This window comes from Blennius ocellaris (assembly GCF_963422515.1).
Source record: "Blennius ocellaris genome assembly, chromosome: 20".
NCBI lineage: Eukaryota > Metazoa > Chordata > Actinopteri > Blenniiformes > Blenniidae > Blennius > Blennius ocellaris.
The window spans coordinates 6,749,944-6,767,941 of record NC_137669.1 but is presented as its reverse complement, the minus strand read 5'-3'; the positions used below and the strand labels follow the sequence as shown (position 1 = coordinate 6,767,941).

Genomic DNA, 17,998 nt, shown 5'->3' with positions numbered 1-17,998 from the left:
TTAGTGGTGTGTTATATAGGCCAACACCTTGAGGTAGTTCTCCATTAATGGTTCATTAGTTTCCTGTACAATCATGAACAGATCACAGATATAGAATATTGATTTGGTGCGGTGATACTGGTCGAGACCGAACGTCTCCGTCCTTGAACGACTCGCTCAGAGTGAAGCTCGTTCGCTGGAAGTCGTCCCACTGCTCTTTCTCATTCCCAGTACCTGTCGTCTTAAATACAGCGAGGAAAGCTAATCCCAGTGAGCAGATTCCCACTAATCAGGTCACATTCAAGCCCCTTCCAGCACTGATAAGCTCTCCGTCAGTACTACTCTTTCTCTAAAGTTCCCTGTTGCCCCCAGTGACTGACGGCGCCACTTTAACCAAAAGCCACGCGAGCGCGTCGGCAGAGAACCGGCAGCTCTGATCAAATAAAACCTGCAGCACTCCGCCTCCGATGATGAATTTCCCAATGCGTTATGGGAGATAATCAGATTGGCGAGTATCTGACATCCGTAGAGCTGCCAAGGGTCCATCTGATTTGCGGACCCACTTTCAGCACGTCAGATTTACGATGTGCTTTCATTGAGTGTGGTGGTCGTCTCTCATGAATAAAAAGAGTGTGTCTGAAGAGGACGGTGACTCACTCACTCGTTAGTCCTGTTTCTCTGCCTTGCTGTTACGCGGGAGCTGAATACACACACAAACTCCATTTTCACGCCGTTTCCCACAAACTGCTCACACAACAGGAACACAATCCGTTGTCATCCGTTGTGAGGAGATGATATGTCGACGTGTAAAAGACCTGACCTTTGTTTGTGTTGCTGCTGAATCTTAATTAGTGATTTGAACCCGCGTCAGCCGTGAAACGTGCTCGATAAGCTGCGGTTCCCTGTACGAGGAGGAAAAAGTTATGATGACGTTGATCTTTATATGTGTATAGGTGCTGATCTGTTTCTTACATGATCGATAAGAAATATATCCTTCCCCTCTGCATCCTTTTTCAATAGCTCAGCGCTTTAAAACAATAAATTTTTGGGAATTTAACATCAACCGTCAACAGTGTTATCATTACATTCTGAGAATGAACATCAATAATTTCCAACAGCAGTATATTCATCACTGCATCATTATCCATGAACACACAAACCATCATCGTCATTGTTACATACTGCACCTTGCATAAAACTAATTGTTTATATGTGATTCTAAACGGAATTATGTTTGATATTTGTTTTCCCTCCACACACAATTTGTTCTGGAGTTTTGCTCCACAGATGGTAAATGCAGAAACTTTTCAAGATATCGCTCACTTTGTAACTCTCCTTCGACCACAGCGTCTCTCTTTTTCACAGAATTACTTCTGAATGTCACCTGCTAATAAGCTGTTCTTTGCTTTATACGGTGTTTGAATGATTTTCAACTCCACAAGGTTAATGAAGTATAAAGTTTTTGGATTGTAAGAATAGTGGATAGGGGAGTTCACGAAAGCCAACACCGTGAACAATCCTTATTGCTCTTTGCTTGCAGAGTGACAAGTCATTGTAATGAACTTGCACATGTATTTAAGTGAGTGATTTCTGATCTAACGTGTCTTTAGCTTTGACCGAACTGAGAAGCTTCTGGATTGTTTGTTTTGATGTTTTGTGTGACGTTTCCCATATTAAACAAATCCGTGGACATCAGTTATTACTCCAAGAAATGTGTTTTTTAATTGACCCGTTTGACATCTGTACTTTCTATCTGTACCTTTATCGGATTTTATTTATTTGATATTTTCCAAAAATCAAGATTTTGGTGTAACACAATCAACTCCCATGTGGTTTTATTAGAAACCCTCAGTAGACCTTAGATAACACCAAGTCACAAGGTTGGACAATGTTGCCCGTGAGGCCCGTTAGGCCCCGCCCCCTAAAACACTGTGTCCCTCACTGTTCTGAAACAAGTCTTTTTTGTTGGCATGGACGATACCTTATACCTGCACTTCTGCAGGTCTGAGTCAACACTCAACAGTTTCTATGGCAACAGGGTAGCAGAAGTCATGTTGGCAACAACAACAACAACAACAACCATTGCGACTGTTGAAAGAAACAGGAGCTGCGGCGTTGTTGGTGACGGTGGTTGGTGAGGCCGTTAAATACCTGGTGTTCGGAGCACAGATTATTTTTTTTGTCTCAGATTTGATCCGTGTCAGGATTCTCATTGATGTGCCAATTTCAAAGCACTTAATGTAGGTAATAATATAGGCTGGCTCAGTTCTTTATAAAAAAAAAAAAGCATTTTCTGTAAATAATCCCAAAATTCTGAACCCAATCCTGAATGCTCCTTGACATTTTTACCATTACCTCAATGAATCCTCAGCATCGACCATATTTGTCCACCCTGATGTCAGCTCATTGTGGATTTCTTTGTTGGTGAAGATGTTGAGGCTGGGGTCAAATTACGAGCCCTCAGTGTTGTTGGAAAAAGAGGGGTTTTATTTGAAGCGGGTCATGTTGGATGCCAGCCTATTAAAGACTCCTGATGTGGGCCAATGTTGTTCTGAGCATGTGATTGGCCGACCCGATCATCCTTCTTTGTGCATAAGCATCACCAATTTCACAAAATCTGAGTAAAGACAGTCACGTCACAGCAACAGTCGGGTCCTGCTGTAGATAAAACGAAAGGAAATAGTAAATCAGAAGTCAGGTGGGCTGTTGTGTTAAACCAACCTGATGTTAAACTCACCATTCATTTTCCCACAAAGACAAGAGTTTGAAATCCCAAAGAACTCCTGAAACGCTGCTGAAAGTGAGGGTTTTGGGAAACTGGCCATGTGCTGGAAGATCAGCACGAACCTCTTAATCCTCCTCTGAAGACGCTACAACTCACCCTCCGCTCCCTCCGATTGGCTTGACCTGACGCCTCGCTCTAATCCTGACCAATCCCCCCCCCCCACTTGCTGAAAGCTAACCAACCCAACGATTATGAACCGATCTCTGGGTGTGTCTGGACGGTGATTTATAATTTTTTTTTCTAGTTAGGTGGATTTGTAAATGAGTATGCAAATTTAGAGTTCAAAGCTGTGGAGTAGATGGTCTTAGAAGTAGGTCAGATTGAGGAGACGAGCCTTGACAAAAGGCTTTGGAGAAACTGAATTGACAGGTTTAACCACTTGACCCATTCCTGGAAAAGTAGATTCCAAACTGACGGCGAAATTATGTATATTCCAAGACTGAATTAGGAATGCTGCGTAAAGAGCCAGTTGATAGTAAAGTAGAGTTCATTAACTTGGAATAATAATAAACTAAAACTCTGCTGGAGCCTTTGAATAAGAAACAAACCTTGAAAGTGGCAACATAAGGTCTCTGTAAGCACTGGTTCCTGACTTGAATGGGGGAAAATAAAAACACTAATTCAACATGAAAATGCTCTTTTGAGATGCAAGAAACTGCCTCTGCGTCGTCTGCATCTGGCTGTGGATTAGCATTTTTTGAGTGGTGTTTTGGCTCTTTTAAGCCGGCGTCTTGTTTATTTCCCCCCCACCAACCAACAAACAAACAAACAAACATATCTCCACCTGCTTGATCCAGCTGTCTGCTTCGATCAGGGTGCAGAGCAGCTTCACTGAGTCCTTTGAAAACGGCATAAGAGACGAGTGAGAGGGAGGGAGGGAGGGAGGATGGAGAGGGTGGGCGTGTGTGCATGTGAAAGAGAGAGAGAGAGAGAGGGAAGGAGGGAGGCGCTGCATCAACCCGGTGTACATCAGCAGCAGCAGCAGCAGCAGCAGCAGAAGCAGGCTGGGCGAACGGATCTATTGTTCCTTGTTTTATTACTACCCAAGCTCATTCTGTCTCATTAGAGGAGCCCGGGGAGAAAACAAGGGAGGAAGAGGAGTGTGTCTTCAGCCCCTGGGAAGGATTACTTATTCCTGGACACGCCGGCTTGGACAAAGCAAGAGAGCAAAGAAAGCCCCACACACACACACACACACACACACTTGAGTCCAGCCAGTGTGTGTTTTTCCTCCCTTTGCCCTGCATTGGGGGGGTGGGGGGGGGGGTAGTACGGTACAGTTTGCCTGCGCGGTGGTGGCCATGGGGCTGGCCGGCAGAGCCGCGGGGACGCCGGGGGTCTTGAAAGGCTCTCTGTGGAGGTTAGCGCTGCTCTTTTTCTCCTTCTGGGGACTGGATGCACAGACGGCAGGGGAGTCGAAACCTCTCTACATATGGCAAACAGGTACGACCTCTTCTTCTTCTTCTCACTCCCTCTCTCACTCCATCACCTCCTCCTGATTCCTGGAGATGCTGAGTTGCTGAATGGACGGGTGTCCCATCCGCGTGCTCCCCTCACGCTCTCCATTAAATATTAACCGGATGAGTAAATGTTTGTGTACATAGCAGGGTTCCAGGGAAGCCGGCGAACTTGCGTGGCTTTACTATCTCGTATCTCCGTGCCACTAATTTCTTCCTCCACACAGTCCTTCATTTAAAGCCGAAAGAAAAGTTTCTTTCCCCAGCTTCTTCTTTTTTTTTTTTTTAACCCCCCCCCTCCCTCCCTCCCTCCCACTGCATGTGGCAGAGGTGGATGCGCTGGAGCCATCTTGCTACAGTAGAGTCTGCTTTTACATTTACTGCAGTCCCTGAAGTGAGGGTCTCCCCGGCCCCCTGCTCTGAGCGGAGGCAGCCGGGACTCCTCGGCCGCCCCGCGCCGCTATTGGACTCATTTATCACTGTTTGACATGTGTGCAATGGATGAGAGCTGGTGCATGTGGAGCTTTTGTGAGTGAGGAAAAGCAGTGAGCCGGGGGAGGCACGGTAAACAGTATTTTCTGTGGTGCTGATGCGAGTGGTTGAGGAATAGCATCTTCGGAAGGGGGGGGTATGATGAGTTTATCTGGAGTCTTGTGGAATACTGTAGCAGGAAAATACCAGACCGCCCCCCTAAAAAAAAACCAGCCCCCTCCTGCTGCTTTTGCTGCTGCTTTTTTCCTGTTGGGGTGGTGCCTCCCACTGCTTGAAAGGATTGTACGCTATTGGAGAGCAAGCACATGGTCAGAAGGACACAATACTGATGCATGGTCCATTGGGCAGAGAGGAGGGGTGGGGGAGTGATGGGGCCAAGGAGTAGAAGAGGGAGGGGAGGGGGGGGGGGGGGGGGGGGTGTATCTCCTTTCGACCCCTATCGGGACAGAAGTGCCCTTTGGTTGCAACTGGAGATCAATGTTCTTTTTCTCTGCTGTCTAAAGCTGCTCTTCCAGCCCCCCCTGGATCAATGCACTGGTCTTACTGGGATAACTGCAGCCCCCCCCCCCCCCCCCCCACATCACTATCAGCATCACCACAACCAGCAACGGCTGATCAATGGGCATCGTCCGGGCAATACAGCTCAACCTGTGTCTGATCGATGCGTGGCCCAGGGTGGAGTCTTAAATCTAATCTATGCTGCAACTATCATTAGTTTGCACTACATGCTATTATCCTCTCAGTCCAACTCAAACTGAAGCCTCACAAAGACACAGGGTTCACTTTGTACACCACCAGTATGGAATCCTCAGCATTTGGCTGCTCATGTTACAAGATATCTGTGTCTTACTGTGTGTGGTAGCCGCGTGGGCGGACGCTAATATAGCCCTTTTTTTCCTTTATCACTTTATCACTTTAATGACTTTAGTGCTGCCTATTGTCTGTTAAAAGGGTGACGATGATTTCCACCATCTGTGATGTCGCCACTCCAGATGTCAACACCCTGGGCCCAGAGGTCACCGGAGTGGTCATTTTCCATCAATACATCGCATTTAATGGAGAGAGAGAGGGCGCAGACGATGCTAAAAAAAGGGGTTGGAGCTGCGGCGATAACCACGTGGGAATCTCCACCGCCGCTCTTGGCTCGGTTAACAAGCCTCTGTTTTCTGAGCCGAGTGCCCCACATGTGAAATGTCAGCGTGCAGTGCAGCATTGTGTTTTTTTTCCAGTGAGCGCGTCACATCTTCGCCCCTGTGAAAAATGTTGGACGGCGTTATTGTCCGGGGAACTTCCCCGGCCATTAACACACTCTGAATGGTGCTTTGCCTCCTCGTGAAAAATAGATGGTACTTTCCTCCACGCAAAAACTGAAAACGATCCATTATATTACATTTAATTGATGTTTAATATTAAGTATTCGCAATAACTATCGGGTCATATATTATTTGCCCGATATGAGAAAAACTGACGGCACACAAATAAGTGTAATAATTAAATACTTTGCTGACAACTAGATCATAAACAACCGACAGTGCCTTGATTTAGCTCGTTTTCAGTGAATTTCTTTGCCAAGTGACGCTGATTCCTCCTATTGCAGTGTGCATTATGTCATATTTATACATAAACATTTGGGCATTTTTCACGGTTTCATAAAAAGACAACGCTATTGCAGTTTGCAATAAATGTTCAGCCGAGAGGCGGTAAAAAACGTCGACCAGTTTCAACACATCACACTTACATCTTGGCCTTTCTTCGCTCAAGGTGTATCTATAAACAACTAAAAGTCTAATATTTGTGAGAAGCAGGAAGTTATCGGTGTCGGTGGGAGAAATAAGTTGTCGTGTAACCAAATTTAAAATGAATACCCATCACTGTAACACGTAAGGAGATAAGGAAGTCTCTTTGACTTAATTTGACAAAACAATTGTCTGATGCCTGGTTTGGCACCGTATGATGGTGACTAATGATTCTTTTGTTTTTAATTGTCCAGGAGTGGTTAAATAAGTGCTATTTTCTTTTTTTTTTTAATGAAAAAATGTCTGCGTTTTGGCAGGAAAAACAAAAAAACCCAAAAACCCCCAATGAACAGAAAGGAGGGAAAATACAGAAATAGGTCACATTCTCTATAGATTCCGCAATGTTTCCCTTTATTGACGGGTTACTTCCCTCCCCTCACATTTGTTGTTGTTTACCAGCCTCATTGTTCACACCCTGCGCAAAGGAATGGAAATCCTATGGTATTATGTGCTGTACCTCCCACCGTGTTAAAGCAGGGGAGGAGATTAAGGGTAGAAAAACCGGAGCAGATTGGCCAGACAAAGTTAACCTAGATACAGCGTCGACATGTGTATGCGTGTCTATGTGAGGCTCCTCTTGGCCTAAGTGTGTCGGCACTTGGCTCCCCGGTGCCGGTTTGGCTCGCTGACAGGATGGTGGCGGCAGTTGTTGACCAAAATCGCAGTGTAACCATTTTGTTGCTGTTGTTGCTGCTGTTGTTGTTGTTGTTGTTGTTGTTGTTGTGCGCCTGGCTTTGATGTGACATTTCAGCGAGATCCGAGCGCCGTGATCCGTCACCACGTGCTCGGCGCCGCCGAGCGGGAGGGCCGTCTGCCCAGATCTCAAAACAGGAATTATTTAGCGGAGAGTAATTCCTTTTCACGGCAACAAATTAGCTGCATCGACACCTCTGGCGCAGACGGGCGGCGGGAAGAGACTGATGTTCCCCGCAATATCTGCGGAAGTGCTGCGGGGGCGAGGAGGTGGGGGGGGGGGTTCACTAAATGCACTATTGAAATATTAGTATTATTCCATTTAATCATCCCCTGTGGAACATTAGTGAGACGGATGTGTAACCAGACTGAAGTACCCCCCCCCCCCCCCCCCCCCCCCCCCCCCCCCTCCACTACCTGCATATGTGTGGAATTTTGTGACAATGTGTAATCTGGCATGGCTGGATGTCCCCTGGCAGACTATTTGCTTGTATTGTCTCAGTGTTTGGAGCTCTGAAGCTCCAGACAGAAGGTTGGGGATTAGTTTGATTTACTCCTCCGAGTGGAGATGGGGTTTTTTTGTTTTTTTTTTCCCCTTCCTGTGAGTTGGAATCGGGAAGCGAATGACGAATAAATATGCCTCATATGCGACTTTAGCGGTGAATACCAGGAACATTTTGCTATCGTTTGTACCAGCGACTCAATGAAAGACCACTGACTCAACGTCACCCAGTCGTAATGCTCCCCTTTGAAAAGAACGATTTTGGTTATACCTTGCTTTAATAGTGAACAAATACATGTTTAGTCTTTCCATATTTTGCAATCAAGTGATTAAAGCGGTTAAGGGTTAGGTTAGGCGAGTTAGAGCCAGATCTTTTCTACACACAAGGCTTTTGAGCGTTTCTATTCATGCATTAATCTTCGAAACCACTGAACTAATTCAGGGTCATTGCTGGCTGGAGCAGCTGACATTGGGTGAGTCCACTTAGACAATCCTCTCATGTCTTCGAGGAACATTGGAAGAACATGGAAACTCATGGTTGCACAGTCAGGAATTGGAGGTCCACAATCAAAATCCATCCATCCATCCATCCATCCATCCATCCATCCATCCATCCATCCATCATTATCACTCTAGGGCATTTTATTACTCATACTACAAGAAAGAGCTCGGTGCTTGTTCATTTAATGCTGCTACATTTAACTAGGAAATGAAATGAAATGGCAGAAAGATCTAGAATTGCAGTGTGCCCTTCACAGATCCAGGTCACTTAGTATAAAAGCAGCCTGCACTGTCAAAACAAAACCCACAAAAAGAACCCACCCCCGCCCCGTCTCTTGTAAAGCCATGTTGCTTGTCAATATGATTTTTTTTTCTTTTTTTAAACCAAAATCCAGTCTGGCATTTTGGTTTTCCTTCAACCGTGGAGTCGGACAGCGTCCTCTTCCATCGGCGTTGCCCAAAAAAGAAAAAGGGACAGATAATCCAATCAGGCAGTGGTGCACCTTGACCTTCAAGTTCAGGTTTTCCTTGGCTCTTTGCCTCCTCTTCACACTATTGTCAAGTTTCCTCTTACAGCAGCTTTGAGGGCGATTGGCAAAGCGAATGTCAGAGTCCTAACACTGTTTGCAGAAGGTCCTGACTGTTCTCACCTTCAAGAAACTAATCCAGAAGTTCCTTTCAAACATTCTTTAAATAACCTTGCTTAATTTTTCATATGCTGGATTTCATCATCGTTTCATGACAAACAGTATGTACACACTACAAGATGCTACATAGATAGTTTCTCCGTTTTGTCTCCTTTCGTCGTGACTCCTGGTTCCCTTACTTCTTGTCACTCACTCTTCCAAATTCTTCCAAATAGTTGTACGTGACTTTTAATTCATTGCTGCCAACTGGTTTACTAACAGGGGTGGCAAGGCTCTATGCCACCCTGATAGATCCGCTCCTGAAAGACAGAACTCTAAATGATCTCTTTCTGTTTTTTGGGTTTATTTTGCTGTTCTCCATGATATATCACAGGCTTCAATAACAAACTTGCGTTTCATTTCATCACTTGTCAGAAGGAAGCGTTGTTTTCAATAAGCCATAGCGTGCAAGCTAATCTCAACCTCGTCATTCCCGTGGGCAAAAGAACCTGCTTCCAATCCGGCCCATTTTGGTGCAACCTCTCTGCAACCAGTCTGCTTCTTCCATTTAGAGAAAGATTGCCAGTTAAAAACAGGCTGTAATACTGGAACAACACATACTAAGTGAGATTGCCGAAGGGGACAAGTGGAGAAATATCAGACAGAAAAATAACACACAAAAAAAGAAAGACAAGCTGTGAAATTATGAGCCAAACTGTCAAACTGTGGCAAATATCACAATTCACAGAGCCGCTCTGTGCTTCCAGCCTGGCAGCCTTTTCAGACTGTGAGTGAACAAAAACACATTTCTTGAACAGTTTTAGCAACTTGTCTGATCATCTGACTGCAAGTGTTTGTTGCTGTGATGAGCTGTCTTTTCTGATTCCGGCGTCAGGTTTGGTGAATGTGCAGTAACCCTAAACCATCCTAGCCGCCGCACGTTCACCGGGTGGATCTATAGACCTAACACTGTGAAATGTTGTAAGAAACAAACACATCTTGCTGCATTGCAGAGGTTTTTCTGGATGGACATTCTGACGTCGGACAATATTAAAAGCTGTTTATTTGCAGTGATTTGCTCGGGCTTCGTTGAGAGCAGTTGTTGGTGCAAAATGCTAAAATGTGGTACCAACTGGTCCCCGGCGCTGCCGGCGCACACCACGGGGATGAGCGTCTCCCGAAACCACCCCTGAACAACAAAGACCACGGCAGAGGAGAACAAACTGGAGCAGTGACTGATGGTAATAAGTGGGGCTGCTCCCCTGTCCAGGCCCAGTCAGCTTCAAAAAGAGCTGCTGAATGAAGCCTATTTAGGGCTTTTTAACACACACACACACACACACACACACACACACACACACACACACACACACACACACACACACACACACACACACACACACACTGGAAACACAGCACAGTGTCTCTCCATTGTCCTGGCTCGCCGTCCGTCTCTCCCCAGACCTTTTGCCGCAGATGCTCGCGTCCATGTGGCACACAAAAGAGTGAAGAGGCTTCACCTCCAGTCACATGGCCCACGCTTTGTTCCTCCTGCATCCTCCCTACGCCCCCTCCACCCCACTCCCCCCCCCACCCCCACTGTCACACACTTCCACATCAACCCACCCTCCTCTCTCAAGGCGACCTTTGACCTCGGAGCTGAGAGGGGTCTCCAGAGGGTAAGAAAAGTAGAAAGGAAGCTGTGACGGGGGTTGAAATATAGCAGCTTCAACAGATCAAGTGTCAAGGGCTTAATTCAGCCATTTACACCCGTGCATTTAATGGGGTGCAGGTGAAGTGGAGGGCGACTGAATGAAATGTCCTAACCTGACGTAGTCCTCATATTTTCAATGTAAACATCCCTGTGATCGATTTCTATCCACGATTAGATGTGCTGATTTAAGCTGAAATATGGAGAAAAAAAAACAATGAAATAAACTGATAAAGGTCAGTGTAATACCTTCATAGAACTAGCTTATTGTCATCAGCATGTTTTTGCTATTATTACTTTTTATCTATTCAGTCTTGAAAGGTTCCAGTTTTATTCAGTTGTGTTCATGAGAGCAAACACCAACCAAGAGAACAGATACTGGATTTTTCTTTACTCGCACCTTAACAATGTAATGTGGGGAGATCTGACACCAGTAATCAGGATATACTATTGTTTTTGCTTCATAGAAGCAACTGTCTCTTTTCTTCAATGGTGTAACGCTCAAGACATTCACAGTGAATAAAAAGGGGATGTCATTAATCTGTGTGGAAGGTCTTGACATCTGGCCTACTCAGTCAACCGCTTTGCTAGATTGTTCAGGATAAACCATCCAAATGATGGTTATAAGCTAAGTGAGTCTCGTTGCTATCAGCTTATCCAGTCTCCTTTGACATCTTTTATAGTTAATACCCGTCAGATCTGAAGGATTAGGCCCTTCACTCTCTAAGCTGCTCAAGAAAATCTGATATTGTGCTTCCTGCTGCAAAAAGTTGGCGAGAATTCAGTCAAAATCCTAATTTGGTTTCAAAAACTCTTGTTACTTGAAAGTGACGGTTGACTTTTCCTCAGTCTCTCGTCGGGATACACACTGAACACGTCATTTATGCTGTAAACATCACTGTCTTCACACTTCCATGTGTCCAATGTATTGGATTGAGTTAGACTGAGAGTTGCTGTTTCAACAGAAATAGGAAGTCAACTACGACAGGGATGGAAGGAAGAGGCAACTACATTAGTGTTTAGAAAGAGCTGCTGGCCAGAGGTGGTACTGCACCACTGGGCCATATTTGTAAGCTTCCAGGACAAGGACGGAACACAGGGTGTGTATGGAAGGTTTTGTGCTTATTTCTGTCTTTCGTTGAGCTTAAATGAGAATTCACTCGGCGCATTTAATTGACACGATCCCTGTTTTCCACACAACCGTCACTCGAGGGCACAAACATTGCGACGGGAAATAAAGACCTGCACAGCAGGTCCCCACGGCTCCCTCGGGACGCGCTGAATGCAGAGAATAAATTATGCTGTACATTGGGTTTAAGTGCGATAAACATAGCGTTCTTCTTCTTGAATTGAATAGTTTGACTTATAGACTTCGTTCACTTCAGGAAAAAAAAGGTTCTAATGTGGCTTCAGTCATCACAAGATAAATAGGCGGCACTCATGAGCATCCTAGTGGAGAGCAATTTGACAAAACCCTCCATTTTTTTTGAGATTCTAATCAAAGTAACTAATTTCTCTCTTGTTCAATAACAGCAATAATAAACCTCCTCCCTGATTTGTCCACTGAATTGTTAGCTCAATGGGAAGCACTCCAGGCGGCAATAAACTGGAATTACTCCTGAGTAGCTGCAGGAACTCTTGACAATTACCAATGTTTTTATTCCTTGACAATCCCTCTTCAGGTTGTACGTAAGGAGCCTTTCATTTCCCCCACTTCAGTGGAACTCTGGTGTTCACCACTAAATACCAACCGCTACTTCAATCAGAGCCTTACAAGGTAGACTCAGTTGCTGAAAGCGTATTCCACAATCAATTTCTTTTTTGTTTTCCTGCACGTTGGGCTGACTCACTGGTAGGCTATTGATTATCTCATTTCACTGTGACGGTACACGAGCCCTTGTTTGTAAAATGTCGGATTGTGTTGACGGGACTCTCATGAATGTGGCACCATGTGCAGCTTCAGAGAAGGGGGGGGGGCTTATTTTCCTCCTGCGAATGTTTCCATTTTACCATCTGGATGTTCAGGAGTAATTAAAACAAGGTTGTTTTGAAGCGACGCCGTCAGATCGTCCCGAAAACTCGGATCTAAAAGAAGTTCTGTCAAGGCGTGAGGGAGGCGGCGATAATGTTTCCAGATTTCCCCGGGCTTCACCCAGCGCCAGGCTGCAGCCGTTATTCTCGGAGATTCCCGCTGAATCCAGCTGTCGGGTTCGGCCCGGCGGGCCGCCGCAGGTGGGGGCGGGAACGCAAACGCTGGCAAACACAGGTGCTCCACTACCGGCTTCTTTGTTTGCCTTTCGGCTGTCTGTCGTCTCTAATCGTCTCTGTAATCCCCATTAACGCTCGCGTGCTCTCGTTTCGCCGTCCTCTCACTTGACAAGTACAAAGAATTTATAACGCGCGGTTAAGGATCCTCAACACCCTCGCCAAAGCGTGATTCTCCGTGCACCAACCCGCTTGCCATTTCACTCTTGTGCGTTTGTTTCTCAGCCTCACACACAGCTATAGAGACACCCATTGACTTAACACACACACACACACACAGATGCACAGGAGGCTGGGCTTTGTGCTGAATGTGTGTGTGCTATATTACTCTGGGTGAGTGTGTGGATGGTGGGGGAGGAGTGTTGCTGTCAGGAGCCTGCCTACAGGCGGTGGACACGGGGAGGCTGAGTAATTACCCAGGAGTGGCTCTGGTTGTAATCTGGGTACCACTCCACTGCATGCCCACCACTTTGTCTGCTGACTGACAAGAGGCCGGTCAGAACAACACGCACACATTACGTTTCGCTGATAAATGAGTGTACAGACATACGGGGCAGACTATTACTAACAAGGGCACGACAAGGGCACCTGTCTGAAGTACTTGAGGACCCCCCCCTCCCCCCACACCTACACCCCCGGGAGCCACATTGTTTTTCTCTTCCAGTGTTTGAAAGTGTTGACACAATCATAGACCGGAGGGAAAAAAAACATCCACTGCACTGTCGTGAAGTGATTACGGCGAGATGAACCTCCCGTCCTCCAGTCTCAACGTCGGAGGTGTCCAGGTCTCGCCCACACACTCATCTGACCTCGCCAGAGCAGCTCGCTGAACAAATATGACATTAAAACATAAATATAGGCAAACATTGCAAGTGGAGGTCTTTTTTTGGCTATTTTAGCCAGCAGGAAACATGGCGCCCAGGCGGCACTGACACTGAAAAAACTCCACTTCAGGAGAAAGAACGACAGCAAGGCAACTTTCAATAAAGTGTATGTTTCATCACAGGGAGGAAATACGACCAACATGCAGAAGCATTGTCACACAGTAGCGAGAACTTTGAAAACTGTTAATGCTGAAGGCTTCAGAACCGAATCGTTCAGCAGAATCCAAAATGGAATCAGAATCGTAAAAATCAGATGAATTCCCATGTCGTCTTGAAGAGGGGGCACATTGTCGCTCCCTGGGTTTGGGTTCCTTCTGTGTGGACTTTGCATGTTCTCCATATTTGTACATGTGATTGTCTGGTTTCTTCTCAATGTCTTAAACAATCAGTTTAAGGCTAATGGACTTTAAATAGTGAATTTGTGTGCGGCTCTGTTTGACCTGAGACAGTCTGTCCAGTATGTCCGTCATTATCGACGGAAACACTCCACTGCTAATGCAAGCTCAGGAGTTCAGGGGGCAATCGAGACGTTTTGAGGAATCGTCACATCGTCCATCAGCTGCTGACAGTCGACTACAAGGCTGCAGAGGTCATGTGATTTTTCTCTGCGCTTTTAGAGCTGAGCGGGTTAAAACTGCTGAGTAATGCTAAATCAAACTAAAACATGACCTTTCCTGCATGCACACCAGTGTTCATTTTGACAACAAATTCTGATTTAGTCTTAGTCTTTTGAGTAACACCACAGTTAGTTTTAGTCTCAGTTTAGTCCGAAACCTCTATAATCTTAATCTAGTTTAGTCGACTAAATCCACAGTGGACTTTGTCGACTGAGTGTTTCTCCAGAATATCCAGTCATTGGAAATATCCCTCAGTCTGTTATAGAGTAGTACTCAAGTTTAATATGCAATACAGACACAGATTTAACAGATTTACAAAACATCTATGTTATTTTATTCTTAATGTCAAAAACATGAGCATGGCATTTTCACAAAAGATGCAAAAAACAAGCATGCTGACCTTCTGGAAAACACACATGCATGCCACACACACACTTCGTCCAGTCGTATACTGTACTACCACCATAATGAAACACATTTGAATTTGAGCACATTCAATATTTGAACTCATATCAGTTCATTCATTGTACACGTTTAAGGGGTTTCACACAATCATACCACCGACTCACACAGGCATCATGAATTAATCTAATCTTTTTGGATCATGGGCTAAAAATAGAATGGAGGATTGGTTTATAAGCATGTCTCCTTGACATTCCCACTACGATTCAGGGTGAGTCCATTTGGTTTAATACTGCTTCGTAATGCTTTTCCCGCCCATTTTAATACTGCAACAAAGCATCCAAGGGTCTGTTTGCAGGAGCTGTACTGATGAAACAAAATGAATGAAACATGCGTGGTGTAGGAGTCAGACCGGAGAGGGTGTAATGACCTCAGCTGGTGGAGATTGTGCCGTTTGTTACTACAATAATTCAGCCGAGGGTCACGTGAAGCAAAGGGAAGAGCGAAACATGTTCAAGTCACCAGTCCATCAAAGACGAACACCATTAGAATATATGGTCTATTGCCACTTCCCTGGTTCATGGTGACTGTTTTTTAGGATACCACACAGCCTGTTGTTGTACAAACATCATGGTATTGGCTTGATGTTAAAACCATTTCGTTGACAGTCGCACAGTACTGCGGCAGATCTCTTATCATCTCTACTTCCACAGAAACGGTGCGATACCCCGTGGACAAATTAGCAATGAAATGTTTTTATTTAATTAAAAAAAACCTATTCCTCTTTCTCTCTGACTGACGTCTCTTGCAGGCTGGTTAACACACACACACACACACACACACACACACACACACACACACACACACACACACACACACACACACACACACACACACACACACACACACACACACACACACACACACACACACACACACACACACACACACACACACGTGGGTATTGGTAGCTGAATCACATGTCATCATATGTGGCATTATATTGGAAGAGCAAACTCGCATTAACTCGAGGTGTTTCCAGTGGCTCACGTTCAAATTAGAACCAGCAGCCTCCCAGCAGAACCAACCCTCCCCCCTGACTGAGATGATTTAAAAAGTACAAGCAGAACCTTGAGCCACGCTGGTTTCACAGCGAAGGTAGAGAAATGCGTTTCACACCGTGGAGACAGTTTAAGTTGAGTTTCTTTTTGCTCTCTCTCTTTTTGTAACTTGATCGCGTCTTAACTTTCAGTGCCTTGAAATGTGGTTCTGTAACTGAATTCAATAGAACGGCTTGCTATTGAGATGTTTTTTGTAGTTTACTTGCCGCTCCTGCTCGAGTTGTTTCGCATTCATGGCAACGTTTCCCCCGAGCGTGCAAGCCCAACGAATAATAAACCAGTCCGGTCCTAAACTTCCCACCAAGTCCTGTCCTGTCAGCAAAAAAACTCATCTTCTCTAAAATGGGCATCAAACACAAAAAGACCAAATGCGTTAATTGCCACTGAGGTTTTGAACAATATCAAGCCAAATAAAGCACCTCGCGGCGATTAGCCGAGCCTCTGCTGTCAGATAAACCCTCGTTCCCTCCCGGTGACATCGTGCTGCCCATGTGGCTCCGTTCACGCCGGGAATTGTGCCATGGGATTGGCATAAGACGAGTAAAGAGCTTTTAATCGCTGCGCTTCCTCTCCCTGTCCTCCGACTCCAAGGTGCCATTCAGTGTCACTCACATTCAGAAGAACGTTTGTTTTTATTGTCTTTATACCTTTCTTTAATTACATTTTTTTCCCCCTACACATCTCTTCTGTCTTCTTGGGACGTTTAAACACGCGTCCTTTCAGATTCAGCCCTGCCGGTATTACCGGCCCTTCTGCTCCCCGCTCTGCCGGCCATTCAGCTTGTCAGTGACTTTGAACTACGATAACCTGCCTGAACGCGGCCGTACAAATCACACTTGATTGACTACGAGCAGCATTAGTCTTGGAGCAGCATCTCGACGCAGCAACGCTGTTCTGGCAGACCCTTAATGACTCACGTACAGGAAACGATGCCGGGGACTGTTTTAGCTCCGTGTGATGTGGTATAAATAGCCAAGGAGCTGACACGAGCAGAGATTCACCTCTGGCTGTCAGAACTGTGCGGCTCAGTGATACGACGGGGAACAGGCAAGCGTGCGAGACGGCTTTAAGACGTGTAAATCTCCATTCCTTCAGCTCTGAAAATCACTGCAATTAGGAGGAAATTTAAACATGCAATCACGCAGGTGAACGTCATGCCGCAGCCTTGAGGAGCAAACACTAACTCTACTGTTTGTACTGCATTTGTTAACGCTGTGTCTTGCAGCCGGTGTGAATCATGAACATGTCACTGTTCGTGACACTCCTCGTGCTTGATTCTAAAAACTGCCTCCATTGCTGATTCAACAAGCAGGCAAACAGCGTTTGCACGGCGATCGCGTCTCCAACGCTCCATGTTTGTGTTGTTTGAGTTTCACTTCATTTGTCCCGGTCAACTAAAGGCCGACTGGTGTCATGTCGTTGCTTTACTGAGCCTCAGCAGCCAGTAGGAGCTTCACGTTAAGTGAGATTCAGATTCATTTGTGGTCTAGAGGCGACGTTTCCATTGGGGACAGTCTCACCTTATCTCACGTGGCAGCGCCAGAAGAATCGTACAAATATAGCAAGAGGGACCGAAGAGATTTTATGGATACGGACTCATTTTCTCATCAGTTTGAGATTTTTATTTTAATGTTCTCACGTTTAAGGTGATGAATCTTCCTGAGATATCACTTTTTCTCCAATGCTATGTAATGTGATGCTCCACAGAGAATAAACAATATCACATAATACATTTAGTTTATATAATGATAAGAATAAGAATAATGAACTTACTGTAAATGTAAGAGAGTTTAATTTAAATGAGACAATAAGCTCTATTATGTATACAAAACACAGTGTAAATACATTTGCAGACTCTAAATATAAGAAAACTACCAGATTTCAAGTTGACAATCTTAAACTACCACAAATAATAGCTTGCGGATCCAAACAGCTGAAAAATATTGGGTAGTGAAATACTGTTTAAGCTCTGAAAAGCCCTTCATCAAATTGACGTAAAGATATATTTCTCTGAATGTCAAATCAATCTACTAAAAGAATTATTCAGATTAAATCGCCATGAATGTTCATGGTCCACGAGATAATCGATGGTTCCTGGATGAACATTATTGTGATTTGTTTGAGAGCGAAGTGTCTGGATTGTCTCGTGTTCATTGTTTATATCTAA

The 17,998-nt window shown here is 45.1% G+C and overlaps 1 protein-coding gene across 1 annotated transcript in view; it reads left to right on the top strand.

Moving 5' to 3' along the window:
- Positions 1 to 4,065: 4,065 nt before the first annotated feature.
- Positions 4,066 to 17,998, top strand: part of LOC308144616 (thrombospondin type-1 domain-containing protein 7A-like) — a gene marked incomplete at both ends in the record, with an annotated part of 134,624 nt that continues 120,691 nt past the window's right edge. Inside the window, one exon of the mRNA XM_080515779.1 lies at positions 4,066 to 4,207. Coding sequence (XP_080371905.1) covers positions 4,066 to 4,207 — 142 coding nt within the window. The remainder of the gene's footprint in view (positions 4,208 to 17,998) is intronic.